General features: G+C 36.1%; 5 protein-coding genes across 6 annotated transcripts; 2 read left to right on the top strand and 3 right to left on the bottom strand.

Moving 5' to 3' along the window:
• Positions 1 to 1,046: 1,046 nt before the first annotated feature.
• LOC111486244 (probable BOI-related E3 ubiquitin-protein ligase 2) lies at positions 1,047 to 2,210 on the bottom strand. Its single transcript, XM_023133292.1, has 2 exons — positions 1,812 to 2,210; positions 1,047 to 1,739 (listed from the first exon to the last, which is right to left on the bottom strand). Exons 1-2 carry the CDS (start codon positions 2,082 to 2,084, stop codon positions 1,212 to 1,214), a joined length of 801 nt encoding a protein of 266 aa, XP_022989060.1. The 5' UTR covers positions 2,085 to 2,210; the 3' UTR covers positions 1,047 to 1,211.
• Positions 2,211 to 10,408: 8,198 nt separating this feature from the next.
• Positions 10,409 to 11,247, top strand: LOC111486251 (heavy metal-associated isoprenylated plant protein 26). Of its 2 annotated transcripts, XM_023133300.1 has the most exons (3): positions 10,409 to 10,569; positions 10,692 to 11,100; positions 11,202 to 11,247. In XM_023133300.1, exons 1-2 carry the CDS (start codon positions 10,489 to 10,491, stop codon positions 11,073 to 11,075), a joined length of 465 nt encoding a protein of 154 aa, XP_022989068.1. In that variant the 5' UTR covers positions 10,409 to 10,488; the 3' UTR covers positions 11,076 to 11,100; positions 11,202 to 11,247. The 2 variants fall into 2 exon arrangements, with proteins under 2 accessions (XP_022989068.1, XP_022989067.1); XM_023133299.1 differs by having other exon boundaries at positions 10,692 to 11,231.
• A 2,101-nt stretch (positions 11,248 to 13,348) lies between these two features.
• On the top strand, positions 13,349 to 16,017 carry LOC111486240 (WD-40 repeat-containing protein MSI2-like). Its single transcript, XM_023133286.1, has 5 exons — positions 13,349 to 13,710; positions 13,801 to 14,124; positions 14,211 to 14,354; positions 14,936 to 15,060; positions 15,537 to 16,017. The coding sequence occupies exons 1-5, from the start codon at positions 13,399 to 13,401 to the stop codon at positions 15,817 to 15,819; spliced, it is 1,188 nt and encodes a 395-aa protein (XP_022989054.1). The 5' UTR covers positions 13,349 to 13,398; the 3' UTR covers positions 15,820 to 16,017.
• Positions 16,018 to 16,119: 102 nt separating this feature from the next.
• Positions 16,120 to 18,920, bottom strand: LOC111486243 (basic leucine zipper 23-like). The gene is made up of 2 exons (XM_023133291.1): positions 17,680 to 18,920; positions 16,120 to 16,551 (listed from the first exon to the last, which is right to left on the bottom strand). Exons 1-2 carry the CDS (start codon positions 18,461 to 18,463, stop codon positions 16,523 to 16,525), a joined length of 813 nt encoding a protein of 270 aa, XP_022989059.1. The 5' UTR covers positions 18,464 to 18,920; the 3' UTR covers positions 16,120 to 16,522.
• A 3,071-nt stretch (positions 18,921 to 21,991) lies between these two features.
• LOC111486252 (ubiquitin-conjugating enzyme E2-17 kDa-like) lies at positions 21,992 to 23,512 on the bottom strand. Its single transcript, XM_023133301.1, has 3 exons — positions 23,336 to 23,512; positions 22,406 to 22,638; positions 21,992 to 22,249 (listed from the first exon to the last, which is right to left on the bottom strand). The coding sequence occupies exons 1-3, from the start codon at positions 23,403 to 23,405 to the stop codon at positions 22,106 to 22,108; spliced, it is 447 nt and encodes a 148-aa protein (XP_022989069.1). The 5' UTR covers positions 23,406 to 23,512; the 3' UTR covers positions 21,992 to 22,105.
• Between the last annotated feature and the right edge of the window lie 804 nt (positions 23,513 to 24,316).

Raw genomic sequence — 24,316 nt, 5'->3', positions numbered from 1 at the left:
TTTTTTTTTTTTTTTTTTTTTTTTTTTTTTTTTTTTTTTTTTTTTTTTTTTTTTTTTTTTTTGTAAAAACTCAAACTCACGGGTATTGTCCGTTTTGGCCTGTTAGAATACATATTGCCTTCAGCCTCATGGTTTTAAAAGTTATGCATCGAAAAATTGGTACCATTTGGTTAATATCCTCTCTCGGCTTTCTCTTCTGGATTTTTCCATTGCACGTCTAGTAAGAAGAGGTTAGCATCCGCTCTTGGCTTTTCTTTCTGGATTTTTCCATTGCATGTCTACTAAGAAGAGGTTAGTATCCTCTCTCGGCTTTCCCTTCTGGATATTTCCATTGCAAATCTACTAAGAAGAGGTTAGTATCCTCTCTCGGCTTTCCCTTCTGGATATTTCCATTGCAAATCTACTAAGAAGAGGTTAATATCGCTCTCAGCTTTTCCTTCTAGATTTTTCTGTTGCACATCTACTAAGAAGAGGTTAATATTCTCTCTTGACACGGCCCCTTCTAGATTTTTCCATTGCGCGTCTACTAAGAAGAGGTTAATATCCTCTCTCGGCTTTCCCTTTTGTATTTTTCCATTGCGAGTCTACTAAGAAGATGTTAATATCCTCTCTCAGCTGTTCTTCTGGATTTTTCTATTGCACGTCTACTAAGGAGAGGTTAATATCCTCTCTCATCCTCTCTCGGCTGTTCCCTTCTAGATTTTTTCATTGCGCATCTACTAAGAAGAGGTTTACACGCCCTTACAAAAAATGATTCGTTTTCTCTCCAAATTATGAGATCTCACATTTTGAGCGGGTTTGTGACATTTTTTTAAGTATAGAATCAAATTTGTAATTAAACCTTTATATTAACAAATGGAACCAAACAGAGCACTGAATGAATCTGACAATCTCTTTCTTTCAAAATTCATAATTAATCTCTGACAAACAAAGCTCAAAATGGATCACTAAGAACCCCCATAACATAATCAAATCAAGCACCAAATCCCAACAATTTTGTTCATAAAAATGGGCAAAAATTATCAAAAAAGTAAATAAAAGATGCTCTGTTCTTTAAAAATCTTCCCCACTTCATCGTTTGGTAGCTTCGAAGTACAAATTTTCGATCCAAAATTTTAAAAAACAGTAAAAAAAGAAGAAAATGTTGAAGAACTGTGCTGTTCTGTTCATGATTTTCTATCACTTTCCGGGAAAAGAAAATTCTGGGTTTCTCAGGAAATCAAAGCTTCAATGCTTGCTTTCTTCCCCGTTCTGCAAACTGGACACGAATCCAACACAGATTCACAATGTTTACAACAACAAAGATGCCGACAAGGCAACAAAATCACTGTCGAATTCCTAAAATTACATCCTCTGCAAATCATCATCGTCTTGCTCTGTTTTGTTCCATGTTCTGAAACAGAGCATGCTCTGTTTCTCGCCGGAGTTTCGTCGTCATCGGCGCAACAGGATTCCGCATCGTCGGAGGAATTTGTGGCTATATTTTCTCTCATTTGATCCAATTTGTTGGTTAATGACATAGCCATGGCTTCTTTTTCTTCAGCAATTCTCTGCCAAATTTGATTCTCTGTTTCTAATTTTCTCAGGAAAATTTCGAGTTCCATTGTTTTCTTTGAAGCTTTCGCAATTTCTTCCTCTTTTTGCCTTAACAAAATCACTGTTTTCTCTTCGATTTTCTTCATCAATGTCGAAATCTGCTGCTTCCCTTGCTCTCTCAACGCCGTTCTCAACCTCTCATTCTAAACCCCCCCAAAAAACAAATTAAAATTCAATAAAATTCGTAAACTTTAAGGAATGGATTTAACTCAAACCTGTAATCTAATGCAATGGTCGATCTCTTGTCTCTGTTTTTCAACATGGGCACTCATACACTGAGAAAACGCCGCCGCGCCACCGCCCATCCGGTGGGGGTTCTTCGATAAGGAAAAAACAGAGCCACCCCCATCTCCACCGTCGCCGTTGAATAACTCAGTTGGGGTAATCTGCGGCGGTTTCTGGAAGCAGAACTGACCGACAACGTCGGTCAAACCGCCGGCGAAGGGGAACCCATGATTTTCAGAGTAGAGCTGAGCGTGAACCGCCATGGATTCCGGCGACCCAGAAGAATCTGAAGCAAACCCTTTTGAGAACGATGGAAAAGAAAAGTGGGTTTGGATTAAAAACAGAAACTTGATTGAGATTCACAAGAAAATTGATTCCTGAGAGGGCGCATTAATAGAAGGAATATATATATATATATATATATATATGTATATGTATATGTATATATGTATATATGCGTTGGAAAAAGGTAAGATTTTGAATAAATTTGAGTGAAAAGTAATAGGAAAAAATAAAAAGAAAAAAAAAATCTTTTTTTGGAAAGGAAAGTAACTGGAGAAAGAGAGATTTAATAGGGGCGTTGGGGGAAAGGAAACAGCCTAGAATATTATTTTCTCCTATTATTTATTTTTAATATTTTTTTTAAAAAGTAATTAAAAATAATTAATTTTGGAAGAAAAAGAGGGATTTTAGGAGTGGGTCTAAATGGGAAGGTATTTGTTAGAGAGAGAAAAAATGGATGAGAGAGAGAGAGAGTTGGCTGAGTCAGCATTCAATTTGATGATAATCATAATCATCATTATTATTATTATTATTATTATTAAGAGGAGGGGAGAATCTCTAGATTTGTTTATTTTTTTGGTTTTTTTTTAAATTATTATTTCAAAAAAATTGGTAGAAATTTTGAAATTTGATGGACTCGACATTCTCTGGCTACACACGATTTCGAATCGTATGACTTTGATTGTGATATCCCGCATTAGTTAGAGAGGAGAACGAAAAGTCTTAAAGGGAAGCTCAAAGCTGTCCATGCTCGATTGACTAAATGGAAACAGACATGTTTTAAAGTCTTAAAGGGAAGCTCAAAGCGACAATATCTCTAGTGGTAGGCTTGGATAGTTATATTGATATTCCCTAGTCATGTTACATACTTCTTAAGAAAATTTCTATGAGAGGTCTAAGATGTCTCTGGTGCCTAAGGTCTCTCTGATGTCTCTAATGTCTAAGATGTCTCTAATGTCTGAGATATCTCTGATGCCTAAGATCTCTCTGATGTCTCTAATGTCTCTAATGTCTTAGATGTCTCTAATGTCTGAGATGTTTGAGATATTTGAGATGTTTGAAATGTCTAAAATGTCTCTCATGTTTGAGATGTCTCTAATGTCGAAAATGTCTGAGATGTCTCTAATGTCTAAGATGTTTGAGATGTCTCTAATGTCGAAAATGTCTGAGATGTCTCTAATGTCTAAGATGTTTGAGATGTCTCTAATGTCGAAAATGTCTGAGATGTCTCTAATGTCTAAGATGTTTGAGATGTCTCTAATGTCGAAAATGTCTGAGATGTCTCTAATGTCTAAGATGTTTGAGATCTCTCTAATGTCTCTAATGTCTGAGATATTTGAGATGTTTCTGATGTTTGAGATGTTTCTAATGTCTAAGATGTTTGAGATCTCTCTAATGTCTCTAATATGTGAGATGTTTGAGATGTCTCTAATGTCTAAGATGTTTGAGATCTCTCTAATGTCTCTAATGTCTGAGATGTTTGAGATGTCTCTAATGTCTAAGATGTTTGAGATGTCTCTAATGTCTGAGATGTTTGAGATGTTTATGATGTTTGAGATGTCTCTAATGTCTAAGATGTTTGAGATCTCTCTGATGTTTGAGATGTCTCTAATGTCTAAGATGTTTGAGATCTCTCTAATGTCTCTAATGTCTGAGATGTTTGAGATGTCTCTAATGTCTAAGATGTTTGAGATCTCTCTAATGTCTGAGATGTTTGAGATGTTTATGATGTTTGAGATGTCTCTAATGTCTAAGATGTTTGAGATCTCTCTGATGTTTGAGATGTCTCTAATGTCTAAGATGTTTGAGATCTCTCTAATGTCTCTAATGTCTGAGATGTTTGAGATGTCTCTAATGTCTAAGATGTTTGAGATGTCTCTAATGTCTGAGATGTTTGAGATGTTTATGATGTTTGAGATGTCTCTAATGTCTAAGATGTTTGAGATCTCTCTGATGTTTGAGATGTCTCTAATGTCTAAGATGTTTGAGATCTCTCTAATGTCTCTAATGTCTGAGATGTTTGAGATGTCTCTAATGTCTAAGATGTTTGAGATCTCTCTAATGTCTGAGATGTTTGAGATGTTTATGATGTTTGAGATGTCTCTAATGTCTAAGATGTTTGAGATCTCTCTGATGTTTGAGATGTCTCTAATGTCTAAGATGTTTGAGATCTCTCTAATGTCTCTAATGTTTCTAATGTATGAGATGTCTCCGATCGAGATTTTAAATCTTATGGGCTCGACGTTCTCTAGCCACATTACGTACTCGCATGTTTTTAAAAGAAAAATTCACGGAATGTTACCCAAGATATGATTTTACTAACTAGTATTATCCATCTTTTAAAACATTTATTAAGATCTCTATATAAAGTATTAATAAAATGTAATCAAACTCCACTATTTTGTCGGCAAAATTCAAGACCAGAAAATAAAATAAAATAAAAATTTGGAAATCAATTATTTTATTTTACTTATTTTATTTTTCCGAAACAGTCAAGACCTGCCATTGCATTCAAAGTCAATTTTTTGTAATAATAAATATTAAATTAATAATGGTTTTATTCAAGGGAAACCGATAATTAACTGTTAATTTAATAAATCAATAATAATGTATTAAAGTATTTATTCCATTCAACTTTATGAATAAAAAATTATTTAATGAATGCAATACTTATTATTTTCTTTTTCTTACTCAATTATAATGGACTGAAATTAAATATTTATTTAAGTTATTTTTATTACTAAATATACATTAAATTAATGTATTTAGTGTTAATTAAATTAACTTAGTATAGATATTCATTTTCTAATACTACTTATTCTTTTATTATTAATTAATTATTTTTTTTAATGTTTTGTTAATTAATATATTGAATTTAATCCATCAATTTAAATATTACCATTAAAAAAAATTAATTTTTATAATTTATGGTAATTTTATTATCTTTAGTATATATTAACCTAGTCGAGGGCAGGAAATATAATCTTCATCTCTGTCTCCATTTAGTCAATCGAGCATGGACAGCTATCTCTCGAGCACAGATTTAGGCTCAGCCTCAATGAAGAAATAAAACGGACCATCCAACCACGAATCTTCCGAGGCCAAGAATTATGAGAAATATGCCACAACAATCCAATGACACAGTTGGGATCTCCAAATCGAATAATTAATTTACATGGTTCCATCTTATCCTTGTTGCTCTCTTTCACAATTTTCAAGTAAAGAGCGTTTTTTCATCCTTATCTAGAACAAGTGCTTGTCGATAAACGGATATCTGTAATAAAAAAAGTTAGAATGAATTTTCTAAAAAAAAAAAAATTAAAAATGTGATAAATTGTGTGACTGTTTCAACATTATTGTTGTTATTATTATTATTATTATTATTATTATGAGTGTTGAAAGAGCTCAATAATTTGAGTTGAATTTGGGTTCCCAATGAGGGTGGCTAGTGAAAGTGATTCAGCGAAGAATGGACCAAAGGCCGGCGGACGCCATGGACCCATGTGCCGCCTGCGCCTGCAACTCCAACCTCCCACGCACCCCCTCACTTCATGTGCCTCCCGTTCAACTCAGAGTTTAGTGTTTCAAAAAAGTTTAAAGATATTTTTTGGTGTGGAAATCTTTTATTAGAAACGCGTGACGATATATAACGAGTTAAAATTGACAATATTTACTAGCGATGAATTTGGACTGTTACGGTTGGCATCAAAGCCAGACATCGGGTGGTGTGCTAATGAGGACGTTAGACCTCTAAGGGAGTGAATTGTAAGATTAAGTGTGAAAAACTCTCCCCAAAAACGCGTTTTAAAACCGTAAAGCCGATGGATCGAACTTTTAAATGTATTTCTCAATTACTTCTTCTACCTTCCCCTTCTCCTTTTCTTTTGTTTTGTAGCTTTCGATTCATTCACTCAAATCTTATATTTTATAAGATTTTCGTGGTTCGTGTTATGTTACATCATTTATAATCAATTAATTATGTTTGGATCTTATCGCTTCCTTAATTTAATCAATTTATGTTTGTTTTTAGTTGAATTCTCGCTCGAATGAATGAGTTTTGCACAGTTGAATCTAGATAATTTTTATTTGAACCCTAAAACGTGTGTTTATTGTTATTTAGTCTTATAGCTGATATACTCGTAAATACATATTGTAACACTCAAAACCTACCGCTAGTAGATATTATCTTCTTTGAGCTTTTTTGTTCAGGTTTCTCCTCAAAATTTTTAAAACACTTGTAAAAAATGTCTTGTTCCCCTCTCCAACCCGAGGCCCAGCGTCTTCGCTGGCACTCCTTCCCCTCTCCAATCGATGTGGGATCTCACACATATCATTGAGTTCGAGTTCGAAGGTAAACATCACCTAAAACTAAGAATTTTTTCCACGACTTTAACGTTATCGAACCCTACAAGAAAAATATGAGTCATATGATAATCCCATGAATGTGTTTGCTATCATATCATGAAATTAATAATATGAGCTAGCATAACCAATTAGGTATGTATAGCTTATGGTTTGGAAGGGCCACCACCACTCTTTCCAAGTCTTCACCAAACAAGACTTTGAAAACCTCATCATTTCGAACTAAAACATTGACTCGATTTAGGTCTCGGTGATATCGATTCATTCTCGATCGGATGAAAACACGTTTACGCTTTATTTGATTGGTATATCATGCGTCAAATCATCACTTTTTTTTTTCTTTTCATTTATCCAATAAAACTAGTAATTTTAAATTACTGTTACATTTTTTACTGGTTAAGTTATGCTCGAATTGACTAAATTACTTAGAATAAGTACTCGTAATTTAGTCTCGAAAATCCCAAGTCACCAATTTAATGGGTCGGTGATTAATTAGTTAATTAATCTTTTTGGGTTATTTAATTAATCCATATTTCCACTACCAAATCAACATTAATGGGAAATGGGGATTAGATTGGATTATTTTAAAAAAATTCTATTGCTTTGTGATTTGTGATGTAAATTCAATAAATTACGGGTTAAATGGTAAATCGATCTACTTTCTTCGTTTATCGATTAAAGCTAATCGAGGTGAGATTTCACAGTCCACCTCCTTTGGAGACTTAGTATCCTTGCTGGTACACTATTCGGTGTCTAGCTTTGATACTAACTGTAACAGCCCGAGATCACCACTAACAAATATTATTCGCTTTATCCCGTTATGTATCGCTTTCAGCCTCACAATTTTAAAACGTTCTACTAGAGGAGGTTTTCACACTCAAATAAGGAATTTTTCGTTCCCCTCTCCAACTGACGTGGGATCTCACAGTGCACGTTATTGATATACACAATAACTTTTAAGTATTTCTTCACTATCACTCTCATTCCGATGTGGTATCGATTCATTAACTTGAGCATTACAATCAAAGCTCATCTCCGACAAGCATAAATAAAAAAACCTGAATAAATGTGACAAGATACATTATTTAAAATAATAATAACGCTATATATATATATATATATATGTATGTATGTATGTATGTATGAAGCTAGTATTTAATTAATGAATTAATGTTCAAATTTGTCCATTATATGCAACCCCCATATGAACAATCCTAAAGTTGAGGTGACATTGTCACATATTTATTAAATGCATAGTCAATGATTATGACACACCCACAAATCCATTATTTTTATTGTTATTAATTTATTATTATTATTATTCATGGGTTGTTTCTTGCAAATTTCCTTTGCCTTTACTTAAGCCAATTACATTATTGCCCCTCTTTTGTGTGGAGTGGGAGTGTTTTTGGGGCCAATTTAATTGCCCTTGTATGGTCAAAAAGAGACAAAATGATTTATTAGCTAGAAATTAAATTTTTTTCAACACTAGGGCATGGTGTAGTTTGGAATGATTTGGCAACGTTTGAATAAGCTCGATATTTAGTCAACCTGTTTTGATCTTATGATCGTCGGTTTTGACTTTTTTTATAGAAATTTTAACTTCTAGCTTGACGTGTCCTTAGTTAAAGAAAGAAAAAAAATATGTATAGTTGGAGGTCAAAGACTAGAGTTCGGTTTTCACAACATAGGGAAAAAAGAGCTCTTTTGTTATTCCCGGTAATCCGAGGGTTAAAAAGAGACCTCTTATGAGTCGAAAGGCTTTCTTCAGTGAGTGCAGTCGTTCAACTTCAACTCTTGAAAATGCTAGTAATCACTCTTTCGAGGGTTAGGATTGGGGCATGCTCTTTCTCAATTTGAACTAGCGGAATAGACATTTTTTGGGTCCGAAGGCTTCCTTCTGTGAGTGTGCTTTTTCAACGTTTCTATGGATATGGACATTTAAATCTTTTCAAAACATTTCAAATTTTGGAGTTTGGGTCGTCATTTATAGGCTTTTGAACCGACCACTCACACCTTAGATCAGAGGGGCAGTTTTGGAATTAACAAAATTATTGGTACGGCTCCCGTGCCCGACATGGATGCTATCTACTCTGATAATTTTATATTTAATAGGTTTCTAAGATTTAAAAATTTAAAAATTTGTGTTTATAAATTTCTTTACCTAAAAAAAACTCTATTATTATATTATTTTAGAAAATAAGTTGATATTGATCGTAACACAACATTATTTTATTTATTTATTATAAAAAGAGTGCAAATATTTATATCATATTATTAAAAATTGTAACAAAATTATACCCTAAATTTCTTAATATTATAATTAATTGAAATAGGAAAATACATGGCTAACATAGTCATTGGGCTTTGGAATCTAAAAGGCCCATTCTTATTTTAGTAAGGCCCATTAAGATGTCTCTTAGGCTTCTACAAGAGGAATCCACAAAGCCCATCCTATCTGCCCTTCAATGAGTTTATCATTAAAATAAAAAATTGACTATTTCTTTTCGTGGGGATTGAGCATCCAGCATGCCGTGAGTACGAACTCTCCACAAAGATATGATATTGTCCACTTTGAAGATAAGCTCTCGTGGCTTTGCTTTGGGCTTTCCCAAAAAGCCTCATACCAATGGAGAGTATATTTTTAGATTATAAACCCATGATCATTCCCTAACTTAACCAATGTGGGACACTTTCATCTAACACCTCCTTCATTTCTTGTCTAAATAAGAAATTTTCTACCTGTTTCGGAGAAGAAATGAACATCTCTAGTTGAAACTATATAACTAGCCATACTAGTAGATATATTTGTGTGTAAATATATATATATATATATATATATATGTATATATATATATATGTATATGTATATATATATATGTATATATATATATATGTATATGTATATATATATATATGTATATATATATATATATATGTATATATATATATATATGTATATATATATATATATATGTATATATATATATATATATAATTATTAAATTACAATACCAATTCCTTAATTTTAATGATATATCTAATAAATACAAATTTTTTAAAAAGAGTATTTAATTCTAAAGTTCAATATTTATTAAATATATGGTTTGTGGAAATAAACCATGACAAACGTGTCAAGATCCCGTTGGTGGCGCCATTAATTGCGTCTATATCAGCTTCAAACCGGGCCCCACAGGGACTCACAACAACCATTTAACTTTTCATAGGAGTGGCGCGTGTACTGCACGTGCTACCCGGCTTCAAAACCCGGCCCATAATACCCATTAGACCGGTTCGGATCATGCTACGACATTTGTTGACGCGTGGCAAGCATTTATTATTTTAAAATACATTTATTATTACCTTTCAAATTAAAAAATAAAAAATAAATTAACAACTAGTTTTAAATACGCTTCATCATAAGACTATTTCTGTAAACAAAAAATTTAATTATTTTTTGAAAGGGTATTCATGACATTTTTAAAAATGAGTATTAATGGTTTGGTCATATGCGCCGTATTGTCACAATTACACTTTTCTTAGTCCCTTGTATATTATTTACTCCCGACAACAAGTGAGTCAAACCAATTTGAATTCGTGTCAATTAGACATTTAGCCTCATTTGAAAACAAAGTTTTACAAAAACGAGACAGAGAGATTTTTGAAAGTAAGAACAAGAGAATATTTAAAAGCAACGTTATATATCTATAAGCAAAAGGCACTAGAACGACTTAATAACATGTAACTTTCTGGGTAAAAAGAATTTGACAACTAGTCGCGTCCCAACGTATTTGGAGGCGATTAAGGTAAGACAAACCTAGACATGATTTCATTAAAGAGTCATACCAAATTAGGGGAGGAGATGACAACTAATCACACTATCTATAATACATTTTGAGATCATTCTAGTAGGCTTAGACATGATTTCGCTCGAATAATGATTTGGTTGTCTATTTAAGAGGAGAAGTGGCCAGTCTGAGATGACCCAGATTCAGTGCCTTGTTCTTGTTCTTGAAGTAAAAAATGGGCGTTTTGGATCATGTCTCTGAGTATTTCGATTGCAGTTCCCACAGCTCTAAGCACAAGAAACGCAAGCAATTGCAGGTAAAAATCTCCCAAGTTCTTCAAATTTTTGCTATGTTCTTGCTTAAAATCTTCATTTTTTCCCATTTTGATTCAAAATCGTATGGTTTTTTCTCTTCGATTTTGTTTCTTCGCCATTACAGACAGTGGAATTAAAGATTCGAATCGACTGCGAAGGTTGCGAGAGGAAGGTGAGGAGAGCGTTGGAGGGGATGAAGGGGGTGAAGACCGTCGACATTGATCGCAAGGCCAATAAAGCCACCGTCGTCGGATACGTCGAGCCGTCCAAAGTGATGGCGCGTGTCACTCACCGTACCGGTAAGAAGGCGGAGCTCTGGCCTTATGTGCCGTACGACGTCGTGGCACATCCCTACGCGCCGGGAGTGTATGACAAGAAGGCTCCAGCTGGGTACGTGCGAAAGGCTGATGATCCCGGTGCGTACCAGCTCGCACGTGCGAGTTCTACTGAGGTTCGCTATACGACGGCGTTTAGTGACGAAAATCCCGCGGCGTGTGCTGTTATGTAATGTGCTGTAATTTTGTTGCTTTTATTTTTATTATTTTGTGGGTTTTTGTTTTTTTCATAATTTTGTTAGTTAATGTAATTATTGGTTTGGATATTTTTGTTCTTTAGTCTAAAGTGTTATTATTATTATTATTATTATTTTGTGGTATGATTAATATTGGCTGTCAATGTCCTTTGGTGGGGCTAGTTTTTTCAATTTTAATTTTAGGCTCGGGATTCTGATTAAGATTTTAAATTTATAATCAGCACCTACTGATCGCTCGTTTTCCTGCAACATGGCCAGGTTATCTACTTATTTTGAAGTATTTTAGTGAAAACTAGCTCGATAGATCATGTTAAGAATTAGAAGCTCTAATACCGTGTTAAGAACGAGAAACATAAGTGGAATCGAAAATCCTAGTGAGATGTATAAGAGGAAGAACATCAGAGTATCATTCTTAATATAGATCCTTTCAGCATGCTTTGTTCTCATTCATATGATTTCTAGAAAAATTCTCGAGGGATCATGTAACGACCCAAATCTACCGCTAGCAGATATTGTCCTCTTTGGGCTTTCCCCTCAAGGCTTTAAAACGCGTCTGCTACGAAAAGGTTTTCAGGGTGTTTTGTTCTCCTCCCCAAACAATGTAGGACATTACAATCCACCTCCCTTTTGGGCCCAACGTTCTCCTTGTCACTTGTTCCTTTCTCCAATCAATGTGGGACCCCCACCAAATCTACCCCCTTTGGAGCTCAACGTCCTTACTGACACACCGTCTCGTGTCTACTCCCCTTTGGAGAATAGCGAGAAGGCTGTATGTGGGACCCCCACCAAATCTACCCCCTTTGGGGCTCAACGTCCTTACTGACACACCGTCTCGTGTCTACTCCCCTTTGGAGAATAGCGAGAAGGCTGTATGTGGGACCCCCTCCAAATCTACCCCCTTTGGGGCTCAACGTTCTTACTGACACACCGTCTCGTGTCTACTCCCCTTTGGAGAATAGCGAGAAGGCTGTGACACATCGTCCGGTGTCTGACTCTAATGCCATTTGTAACGATCCAGATCCACCGCTAGCAGATATTGTTCTATTTGGGCTTTCCCTTTCGGGCTTCCCCTCAAGGCTTTAAAACGCGTCTGCTAAGGGAAGGTTTCCATACGTGTTTTGTTCTTCTCCCCAACCAATGTTGGACATCACATGTCAGGAACTATAAGATGATTAAGCTATCGAAAATGAATGTACATTTTATTGATATAGGAAGTAACTATCAAATTATCAATTATTTTAAATAATTATTAACTATTTTATCATCAAGATCATTTTTATTTAGATTGTTATTCCCATTCATTCATTAATCGTTTACTCCATACCAAATGTCATGGTCCTACATTTTTAACCGTGCGGCGTCGTGATCACGACTAGCCTTAAGGGGAATTAAGCCCCATATAAATTTTTTCGCCCTGACTTTGTGGCTTTGTCGGACCTTAGGCGAGGTATGTCTTCACCAATCGAACATCACTTGTGCGGAATCCAAGCTTGTTCAACCACACACACCGCCTGCACGTGCATTTTCAATCGTCTACGACACATCCGACTTCCCCCTACATTAGGCCAACTCTTTCGGCTCAACCTTGCCTCTACTCGGGCTAAGGTCTCTCAATGCAACGTCGCATCTCGTCTTGTCATCTCGGTCTTTATCGACAGGGTCCATATGTCTTGACGCCATCTGAGTCTCGGGATATTGTCGGCCATCATAACTTGCTCGGTCATGCCATCGAGAATGGGTCCACATGTCGTTCATCTCATCGGAATTTCCCAAACATCCATCCATCCGGGTTCTATGTCACATATTTATAATGAACATTATTAATGATCTCAATTACCGGGAAATTAATAGTTTAAAAATAAATATAAAGATAAAAAATTTACATTTAATACCCATTCTAATTGTGTTTGAAAATTAATTTAATAGTTTCTATGATTTATTATTTTTAAAGAATAATTTTAACATTTTTTAATTATATGAATGTTAATGTGATATTATAAATTTGAAATAAATGATTTTTTTTAAATTTTATTTTACATAATTTCCCATCTAATCAGAAAAATTTAAAACCCAACAAAATAATTGAAATATTGTTTTGAAAAAGGAATTTTTTTTTTTTTTTTAAAAAGGCCAAAAAATATAATTTAATTGATAAGTGGGCCGGGCTTGATAATCTCAATTTGATAACCTCGGCCCAATTGTTTAAAATCTGTTGGTGTATATAAAGCGCGTCATCTTCAAGGAAGCCCAAAATTTTTAGCGGGAAAAAGTTTCACGAAGCTCCGTCAGAGTCGCAGCAATGGCGGGAGAACAGAACGGCGGTGTCGATGAGGTGATGGAGGAATTCGCCATCTGGAAGAAGAATTCTCCCTATCTGTATGATCTTCTCATTTCCCACTCTCTGGAGTGGCCGTCTCTCACCGTTGATTGGGTGCCATTGGCTCCATTTCCTCACCCAGCCAATTCTTCTCTCGCTGTCCACAAGCTCGTTCTTGGAACTCACACTTCGGAGGATGTCCCCAACTTTCTCATGGTGGCCGATGTAATTTTACCTGTCAAAGCATCCGAAACTAGAATCGACATTACTGGGGAAAACCCCATCATGCCGGAGGTTAGTGATGAATTGTTACTTTGTGCGTGCTAGGTGTTTGATGAAATGCCTTGCTGAAATTCTGTGATGTTTTGAATTGGGTTTTGGTAGGTAGAGATAACCCAGAAGATACGTGTTGATGGAGAGGTGAACAGAGCGCGATGCATGCCGCAGAACCCAGAAATTGTTGGGGCAAAAACGAGTGGCTGTGAGGTGTATGTTTTTAATTGTGCTAAACAGGGGGCGAAGGCTCAGGGAGGTGAGTGCGATCCTGATTTGAGATTGAGGGGTCATGATAAAGAGGGTTATGGGTTGTCTTGGAGCCCGTTTAAGGAGGGTTACCTCTTAAGTGGCTCAAATGATCAGAAAATCTGTTTGTGGGACGTGTCTTCCATGGCTGACAAGAACGTTCTTGATGCAATGAACGTCTATGAGGTAAAGGAACTAATCTTCCTGTTTTTTTGTTGAGGGCTATTGTTTTTAACTTTACTTTAAAATGATATTGCTGTTTTTATATTCAGGCTCATGAAAGTGTGGTCGGTGATGTGTCATGGCATTTGAAGAATGAGAACTTGTTTGGATCTGTAGGCGATGATTGCTTGTTGGTGATATGGGATTTGCGCACAAATAAATCTGTGGATTCTGTTCGAGCTCACGAGGAGGAGGTAATTCTATTCTGAACCTCTTTGTAGCATTAGGCAATTGACTCTCTTACTTGCTTAGCTTGTCAATGTCTTGGGTGGTTAAGAATCACGACTCTTCACAATGGTATGATATTGTCCAATTTGAGCATAAACTCTTAATGCTTCCTTTTGAGTTTCTCTAAAAGGACTCATTTAATGGAGATGTATTCCATACTTATAAACTCATGATCAATCCCTAAATTAGCAAATGTGGGACTCTCTCCCAACAATCCTTAACACCTTTCTAGAGTCGGGATTGGGGTTGATTGGAATAGAGGTTGTACCTGTGCTAACACTGGCTTTTGGCGGATATATGATGCTATATTCAAACAGCTAACTGAAGAATGGCGGTTTGGGTAGCTTAGGCCACATGATCATCGATCAGGGTTCAGATTTTTTTTTAGTATCTGCAAGTGTCTGAACCAGCATATACCCACACCTCGAGTATTCTCGATCATGATCAAGATTCAGTCTTGAGTTAGAATTATATCTCTTATGAACACCATTTACATATACTCTATGTTCTACTGACACAAATTTTCTGTTCCATGGATTGATTACAGGTGAACTATGTTTCTTTCAATCCATATAACGAATGGATTTTAGCAACAGCATCATCAGATACCACCGTGGGTCTCTTCGATCTACGAAAGCTTGCCGAACCACTCCACGTTCTTAGCAGCCACACGTATGTCTCTCTCTACATATCACTATCAAATCATCTGTCTTTATTTACATTTAAGCAAAAAACAATGATTTGATATTTCTTTGTGATCCTTTCTTGTGTGTCTAACTTCCGTGTGTTTGTTTACAATTCTGGACAACGAGTTTGTTTTTAGTTTTCTGTCGTAGAAAATTGTGTTTTATTTCCTTACAATATATTTACCATGGATTTCATCTCTCTTAGAAGAACACTCGAGTTCTTAACAAAATTCAAAAAACAAAAACAAGTTTCAAAAATCTATTTTCTTGCATCTGGTCTGGTAACTATTGACTTTTTTTAATTTTTTTAAAAAATTAAGCTTTTAAACATTGGTTCTATTCCATAACAAATCGAAGATACTTATACGCAGAAATAGTGTTATAAGCTTGATTCTAAAGAACAAATGATTATCAAACGGGATTTAAGCAAAGGAAAGAGTAATATACTGATTGGTGACACAGGGAGGGAGTGTATGAGGTGGAGTGGGATCCAAATCACGAAACTGTATTAGCATCTTCTGGTGATGATAGAAGGTTGATGGTATGGGATCTCAACAACATGGGAAACGAGCAAGATGGGGATGCTGAAGATGGGCCTCCAGAGCTGCTGTTTTCACACGGAGGCCACAAGGCTAAAATCTCTGACTTCTCCTGGAACGCCCACCAGCCTTGGGTTATAGCAAGCGTCGCTGAAGACAACTCTGTTCAGGTCTGGCAAATGGCCAAAGGTATTTATCGAGGATGATTTCTACTTTACTCCATTCTTCAAATTTAGCCACTTTAAGGTTTTCTTATGTATTAGGAGTCGTCTTCTCGTGCTTGTGCTTGTGTAATGTTATGTTTCTGCTGCTGTTTTGACAAAGATTATTCTCTTTAGCGTAGGCGGCTTACCTGACAAGATATTTAAGTCAAGGTATAGATCGAGAGTAATTACTGATAGGTTGCTTGACTTTGTGCCTATTACACACCGCTTATATCTTTAAAGGTTCAAGCTTGGGGCGAAGGCCAAAACGCATAATCAAATAAGAAACACAAAAGCTGCCTCTAAAGAAAATAATTCTCAGAATGCATATTAGAAACTGAAATCAAATAGAGAACAAAACCGATACAATTGGATGCACTGCCTTTTGATAGTTTTCAAAGAGAGAAAAAGGCCGAATCGAAATGTTGTTCGAGTCCCCATTTGGGGCCAATCAAATTTGCTCTACTTTCACTAACACAACTTGGCAAAGCTATTCCATTTCGCTTCTCCACCTTCAAAGACGCATATAGGAACTGGAGTGTTCCATAGGAAGAAGCTTCGCCATTTCAAGTACCTACCTCAGATGGGTCGAGAGATGATAATCAAATGTTGCAGTTGCGCAACAATACACTTGTTGATTGAGGTATGCACCACCCCGCAGGCATTGACTGGATGAAGACGTTGATGTCCGACTGGACTAATCAGTTCATCGGGTCCACGTCTCTTTACGTTGTCCTAATAAGCGAATGACAGAACAAAAGTGTTACAACTTATATCAAAAAGAAACCTGTTATTTTCATAGGTCCCAACAAAAGTCGAATAAAATGGAAAACAATATGATTATATAACACTATTCAACCATGGCCAGTTCATAAAGCAAACATCTCCTTTTCATGATCCAGGAAAAACTAGGGTAGGTCTCTTATCCACTAGATTCAAGATAAGGAACTTTATTTTGCTATAAAAAAAAAAGGAAAAATCAGGTCACATTATCGTAGAACGAGGAACACTCGAATGTGGTAAACAGTTGGGCACCGTTTCTTCAAAAGAGTGGCCAATAAACACATTGCTCTCAAGAAACTGCTATATCATGTGAGGCACACTAATGTCTTTCACTATCTTACGTTTCTTATACAGAAAAAAATGTTTTCCACCCTGTGATTATAAGGGCTTGTACAATCACAAACTATAACACTTCTGGAGCCCATCGTTAGCAGTTATCGTCCACTTTGATTCATTACGTATCACTGTCAACCTCTCGGTTATTAAAACGCGTCTACTAGGGAGAGGTTTCCACACCCTTTTAGGAAATGTTTCGTTCCCATCTCTAACCGATGTGAGACCTCACAATCCACCCCCTTGAGGGCTCAGTGTCCTTGATGGCACACCGCCCAATGTTTGGCTCTGATACCATTTGTAACAACCTAAACCCTACCGCTAGCAGATATTGTCCGTTTTGATCTGTTACGTATTGCTATCAGCCTCACGGTTTTTAAAACTTCCACACCCTTATAAGAAATGTTTCGTTCCACTCCCTAACCAAGATAGGATCTCGCACAAACAATCCCTTACTGAAATAAAATTAGAATATTATACTTTTAGACATCAAATCACAAAGGCAGACAAACCAGGAAGTCATACATGCATCGGAGCAACCACAAGTTAATACACAAATCAGGAGAGAAAATGAGCTGCAAAACTCAAACCTGCTTCAATGAACATGTGAGCCACACAATGAATCAAGAGAAACATGTATCATATAACAAACAAAAACAAGAAAGGATTATCAGCAAAGTTAGCTCAAATTCAGCCAATTAATTACTCTAGAGAAGCATCATAGAAAATGGAGGCCTCAGTTTTCACCTTTTCTCTTTGTCACTCCAGAAGAAATATCATTTGAAACAGCATTCCCCATCCCGTCCCCAAGTAGCTCTTTCGATCCCGAGTCATGATTCGCCAAACACTGAAGATTTTCAAATCCACAAGCACCAAAACTCTGTTCATTTATCACAGCACCTTCACCACTTCTACTTCCATTACCCTCAGGATGAAGGCAGTAAACCTGATCATCACACTGCATATTACATGGGTTCATCACATAAGCACCAGGGTTGCTTGTGTTGGACAGGTTGGGATTACCAGTTTTCTGATAAGGAAACGAACCAATCTCCCCTTCAATTCTGCCCCTAATATCCACAAGCAAACACTTGAGCCGAGTAATCTCAGCCTCCAACGCTGCCTGCCCTTGCAACCTCTTCATCAAATGCTGATTCAAAGCCCTCAATCTAACAACCTCATCCTCTAATGAGGCTGCCCTAGCCTTCTTCTTCTCACGATACTTACGAACAGCTTCCTGGTTACCCAACGGGCGTTTCTTCGACTTCTTTTCAGTCGATTCCGCAGTATCATCAGTAACAACCTTGTCTTCTTCAGGTGAGGCAGGGAGAATTTTAGTGTGGACATGGAAACAGGTGTGGGTATGAGAGTAATCAGGGCCCGGTGGAATGCAAGTATGAGTATGAGTACAAGTATGAACGTCTTTGAGAAGATCATCAAAGAAACTATCCATTGAGCAACTGCTTGGAATCGCCATATTAGGGTTCGAAAACACTTCTTGATTCGAAAAATCAATCTCCCCGTCGTCCATTATCCAATAATGTAATACTAACCAGAGCAAGTAATTCAAAAATTTGATACTCAGCTACCGATTCCTGGACTCTAAATCAATAATTAAGCTTCTGAATCGAATTACGCAAATGAGATTTCAACTTTCAACACAATTAATTACAAAATCGTGAAAAGAGCATACTAAATCTACCTCTAGAGAATTTCAATAAAATCGTCAACTAAATCAACGAGGAACAACAATCAATGCGTCTGTTAAAAATCACGCCGCAGGATTAATCAAAAAGCGCCATGAAAACGAGGCAATGCTTACCAGATAAAACCGCTAAAGAAATCAAACCATGAAATCGAAACGAAATCGAAGGGAAAAGAGAGCATTTGATAAATGTAAAACGAAAACCTAATTGGAAAAGACATGAACAAGGAAGAACAGAGAGGGAAAAAATGAAAATCGAAGCGTCTGAAATCTTCAATGGACGCCATTGAAGATAAATTTACAAGTTTTTGAAGGACAGAAATGTAATTTCGTAAACAATAAGGGAAATTATTGGCTGCTTTTAACAGTACGATAAACTGACATTTGTGGGTCCGCCCGATTTCTCAGGTGCGATCGAATCAAATCAGGACCGTCAAAATAGTAAGATTTTTTTTTTTTAAAAATCCATCACTTTCAATTATTCTCTTTACTAGCAAATTTTATAACTCAATTCTCTATTTTCGGGTTAAGTTGGGTCAGTTATTTTTTAATAAGAGTATTTTTAATAAAATAATAAGAAAATTAAAAAATATTAATGGAACAAAGTTAGGACACAAAATTCACCCGACTCATACAAAATCATCCCTTTAGCATTCACCTCTAGATTGCCTCCTTCGAGACCTTTATTTCATTTTTCTCCCCATGACCTTCCGCCTCTTCCAACCATGCTGCAAGCCACCCGCTCGACTCACTTCTCCCTCCTCGTCCCTGCACCATCGACGACGTCGTCTTTCTCTCCTTACTATCTACTTGTCGTTGGCGTTGTCTCTGGTTGCTTATTTCTACAGGCGCCTCACCAATGGTATTATCTCGTTGAGTTTCCATTGGCTTCTTGCTACCATCATCGTTGTGAATCTTTGGCACTTGACGTGAGCCTCCGCGCTTGACAAAGAAACAAGCCATAGAACCAAGAATGATGACGAATTCAATGTACAAAATAATTAATTGAAACCAATTTGGTTTCTGTTTGATATACGTTTCGATTGAATCTTCTTAATAAATGATACTAATCTTGTGTAGAACACACGTTCTTAAATAAATACAAGCCTCTCGTTTATGTAATAAGTAATAACCACACGTTAACATAACAATACTTCGTTTTGGTAGTTACAACAAATAACATTATCCGTCCTCGAAAAATAAAAAAGAATAACACGTAACACTATATCGTTTAAAAAAAATAAAAAAATTAACAAAAAACGAGAAAAATAAGATAAAATATCACTCCCGGTTGTAATATCCATTTTTTTAAAAATAATAATAATAAAAAAAAACATAGGAATTTGGCGGTGAGGAAAGAAAACGGCAGAACCACACCTTCTTCCGTGGCCTCATTGTTGATTGTTAGGTTAAAGATATTTCGTGACATTGTAAGGTTAAAGATATAGTTCGGTTGAACTGGTTTGGTTCATTTTCTCCGTTTTTCGAGCTAATTTCAACCATACTAATAGTTTTATAATTTTAGGACCTGATTAGGAGATTTTGAGATCTCAACGAACCAAAAACATGTCTCAAATGAACTAAACGAGCCTAACCCACTTCTAATCCCTTCAAACGAACACTTTGTATATCAAATTAGTTCAAACGTCTGAATTGAAAACATTTTGAAACCTTAAAAAAAACAAATGCACTTCAAGGAACTAATCGTGTTTAGCATCCTACTCCTAAGCCTTTCAAGACCAAAACTTTATGTGTCAGACTAGTTAAAACGTGCCTAAATAGCTAAACCCTAAACTTTATATGTCGGACTAGTTAAAACCCTTTATTCATCAACTTAAAAGATATTATGGATTGTAAGAAATTAAAGTTGTGCTTTTAACTTCGATTAGTAATTTAAACTTCGAACTAGTTAAATATGTTTTAACCGTTATTTTAAAACTATAAGCAATTGAAAACGTGCCTAATTTGACTCGTTAACCTTTCAAAAGTATCGTTCTTAGCACATAGAACGTAACTTCTCAAATAAATAAACGTATAGGTACATAAAGAATGTAAATAATATCAACAAACCCGACGAACACGAAACAAAATCATCCCGTTAGCTCGCTCATGGCCGCCTCCTCCAAGGCCTTTATTTCATCTTTTTCCATATGGCCTTCAGCCTCTTCCAACCATGCTGCAAGCCATCCGCCCAACTCATTTCTCTCTCCTCGTTGTCGTAGCGTAAAGGACACCGTCTTTTGCTCCTTATTGTCTACTCGTCGTTGACGTCGTCTCTTGTTGCCTATTGCTTCTAGTGTCTCACCAACAGTATCATCTCGTTGAGTTTTAATTGACTTCTTGCTACCCTCATCGTCGTGAATCCTTGGCACTTGACGTGATGCTCTGCACTTGACAAAGAAACAAGCCATAAAATCGAAAACAAAATAAAAAAACGACGAATTCAATCAACTGAGTTTTTATTTTGATAGGATGTTCTTAAGAAATGATACTCGTTTAAGGATAATCTTCTATAGAACACATATTCTTAAATAGACACGCGCCTTCCTTTTACGTAACAAGAATTAGCCACATAGTTACCTAACAAAACTTAGTTTTGGTAGCTCGAACAAATAACATTACCTTCTCCAAAAAATAATTCAAAAAAAAAAAAAAAAATTAGATAGTCATTATTAAACTAAATTAATAAAAATATCCATAAACTTTCTATTTTATCTCGAGAAGAATTTAATAATATCCTTAAACTTAAAAAAAAAATACTTTACTGTTAATTTACAGAGTTTTATTAGTACTCTGAACGTTTTAAAAAAGTTTAAAAATGTCATTACTGATGGTACTATGTTAAAAAAATACAGATGAAAATTTTAAAATTAGCATTAACACACCCTTTACTTTTATGAAAAAAATTTCTTATTGTTAATATATGGACGAAAATCGTTTACTAACACCTCATAGATTATCTCAAAAAATTTTAACGTTACTTTTGAAAGTTCATGAGTATTTTTAAAACGTGATACTAACAATGAGTTGAAGGCGACAACTTGATTGAACCAGTTTAACTTTTTCGATTTGACCTCAATTTTTCGAGTTAATTTCAAGTGTACTAATTTTATGTGAGATCCCTGTACTAATTTGGACAGAAGAAAGAAACAATTCAAACCTCTTCCTAAACTATGAGGCAGACGACGATAGTAACGGGCCAAAGTAGACAATATCGGCTAACGATGAGCTTGAACTATACAAACAAAATCAGAACCAAACACTAGGCGGTGTGCCAACGAGAATGCTGACCTTAAGAGAGGGATGAATCGTGAGATTAACGGAACCATTTATACAAGTTTGTACACATACAAATAAAGACAAAAAAATTTTAAATCATTTTTTTTGTTCGTTATTTAGAATATTTATGACGTCAATAATAATTATCATTAAAGTAGTGAACAAACATCAATAATACAAAGTGAATAGTTAACCCATCGCATATTTGTGGGTCCAGCTCCTAGCGGTGGATTCATATTTGACTTTATCAGTCTTGCACATGTGAGCAATCTCTGGAACCAGTGGATCATCTGGGTTTGGATCAGTTAATAGTGAGCATATTGATAGCAAAACCTGCAAAATTCGATTTCTTGAGTATCGATACGAATCGAATTGTTAATGCGTTCATCTGGTCGACAAGTGGACTCATGAAACTCTTTAACTAAACGGGTTTTGATTGATCTTTTCTTTGTTTACAGGTATGAAGATTTAAAGTTGAAATGAACTTACTTTCGATATCGTTAGTGCGGGACTCCATTGTTCCTTGAGGATATCCAAGCAGATGTTGCCGTTGCTGTTTATGTTCGGATGAAACACTCGTGTTCTAAAGGCAACCTTAGGAGGCTTGAAAGGATAATCGGGAGGAAAATGAATGGAGACAAGAAAAACTCCACCGGCATAGGGACTATCATTTGGACCGATAATAGTTGCTTGCCAATGAAACATATCCTCAGCTACTGGACCTGAAAAATACACGAGCATAAACTCAAATTCATGAACCAACCTAACGCTTAAAGTTTTCATTTATTTGAACTAATTGAACCCTAATAAGTTCGTCGAGTCGTTTGAACATCCTTAGATATTCAAAATTTTCCTTAAAAAATAAAAGTGGTGGTAAAGAAATCGTGGAAAATCAAACTCAATTTTCAAAAACCAAGAATAAGATAATTATGCGTGGTCGTCAGATATTGCCCGTTTTAGCTCGTTACGCGTTGTCATCAGCCTCACAATTTTAAAACCCGTATGCTAAAGAGAGTTTTCCACACCCATATAAGGAACACTTCGTTCCTCTCTCCAATCGATGTAGGATTTCACAAAACATTCCATGGGGGGGCCAGCATCCTCGCTGGCACACCGCCCATGGGCTCTGATATCATTTGTAACAGCCCGAGGCCAACACTAGCAGATATTGTCCGCTTTGACCTGTTACATATCGTCTTTAGCCTCACGATTTTAAAACGCGTATGCTAAGAAGAGGTTTCCATATTCTTATAAGGAATGTTCCGTTCCCCTCTCCAACCAATGTGGGATCTCACAGTTACCATATCAAACGTTAATGAACGAAGCTCAATCTTCGATTATTTAACACGAAAAATGTTATAAAAGGAAAAGTAGAAACAAAAATTAAACTTTTGTGATCATAAAGTATCCCTAATTCACCTGCACTACAAGAAGTTGGTGGGTCTCTCTGCAAGTCTTTAAGCTCCTTCAATATTCTCTTGGACGCCATTGTTGCAACTTTTAAGCTTTTGATTGTACAGAAGAAGATCGAGGATGAAGAAGGAAGAAGAAGAAGAGAACTGGTTTATTGCTCACGGCAAAGGGCTCAAAACAATCTAATATAATGGCCACAAAGGGAGGGTAAAGGTTCTTTTGGACTTCTCAAAGTGGGAACAGAATAGATTCTTTCCATACATGATAATAAGCTAATATATTAAGAATCTTGTGTGAATTTGATACCGAAACAGACCAAGCCCAATTCCACCTTTAGTAGATATTGTTCGCTTTGATCAATTACGTACCGTTATCAACCTCATAAGTTTAAAACACGTCTATTAGAGAGAGATATCCACACTGTTATACGTCGTTACCAAAGCCAGACACTGGACAGTGTGTCAGCGAGGACGCTGGCCCCCAAGGGAGTGAATTGTGAGATCCCACATCGGTTGTGAATAGGGGAAGTCGTCTTTGCCAATTCACATAGGTATCATAATGTTTACTCTAGTCCAAACCTCTATATACAAGTTTCATTAATTTAAGTTCATTGAGCTCGTCGAATTGAAGTCGGTGGAAAATTTTGGTCAAACGACGATAATTGGAAATTTTTTACCTTTTGGCTTGGTCAAAAGAATATTAAAGTTTTGACCACAAAATTAGGGTTTGGATTTTAAGAAAAAAACATTTAGGATGATCTCCAGCCACTCTCCACCATCGTCTCTCTCTCTCTCTCGTGCCGACGAATTCCTCCCGTGTGATTGACGATAGGGTGAAGTCGAGTAGCAACCTTTGAACCAACAACCTTTGAACAACCCTTCCTACGAGGGCTCATTGACAGTTAGATTCACAAAATTGGGCGTTTTCGAATATTTTCTAGCAAGGAATCACGTTTCCCGAGTCATTTTTAGTCATCAGGTCACTACA

Source organism: Cucurbita maxima, unplaced genomic scaffold (assembly GCF_002738345.1).
Source record: "Cucurbita maxima cultivar Rimu unplaced genomic scaffold, Cmax_1.0 Cma_Scf00011, whole genome shotgun sequence".
NCBI lineage: Eukaryota > Viridiplantae > Streptophyta > Magnoliopsida > Cucurbitales > Cucurbitaceae > Cucurbita > Cucurbita maxima.
Note: the sequence above shows the minus strand (reverse complement) of the source record. Positions and strands in the feature narration are given on the sequence as shown.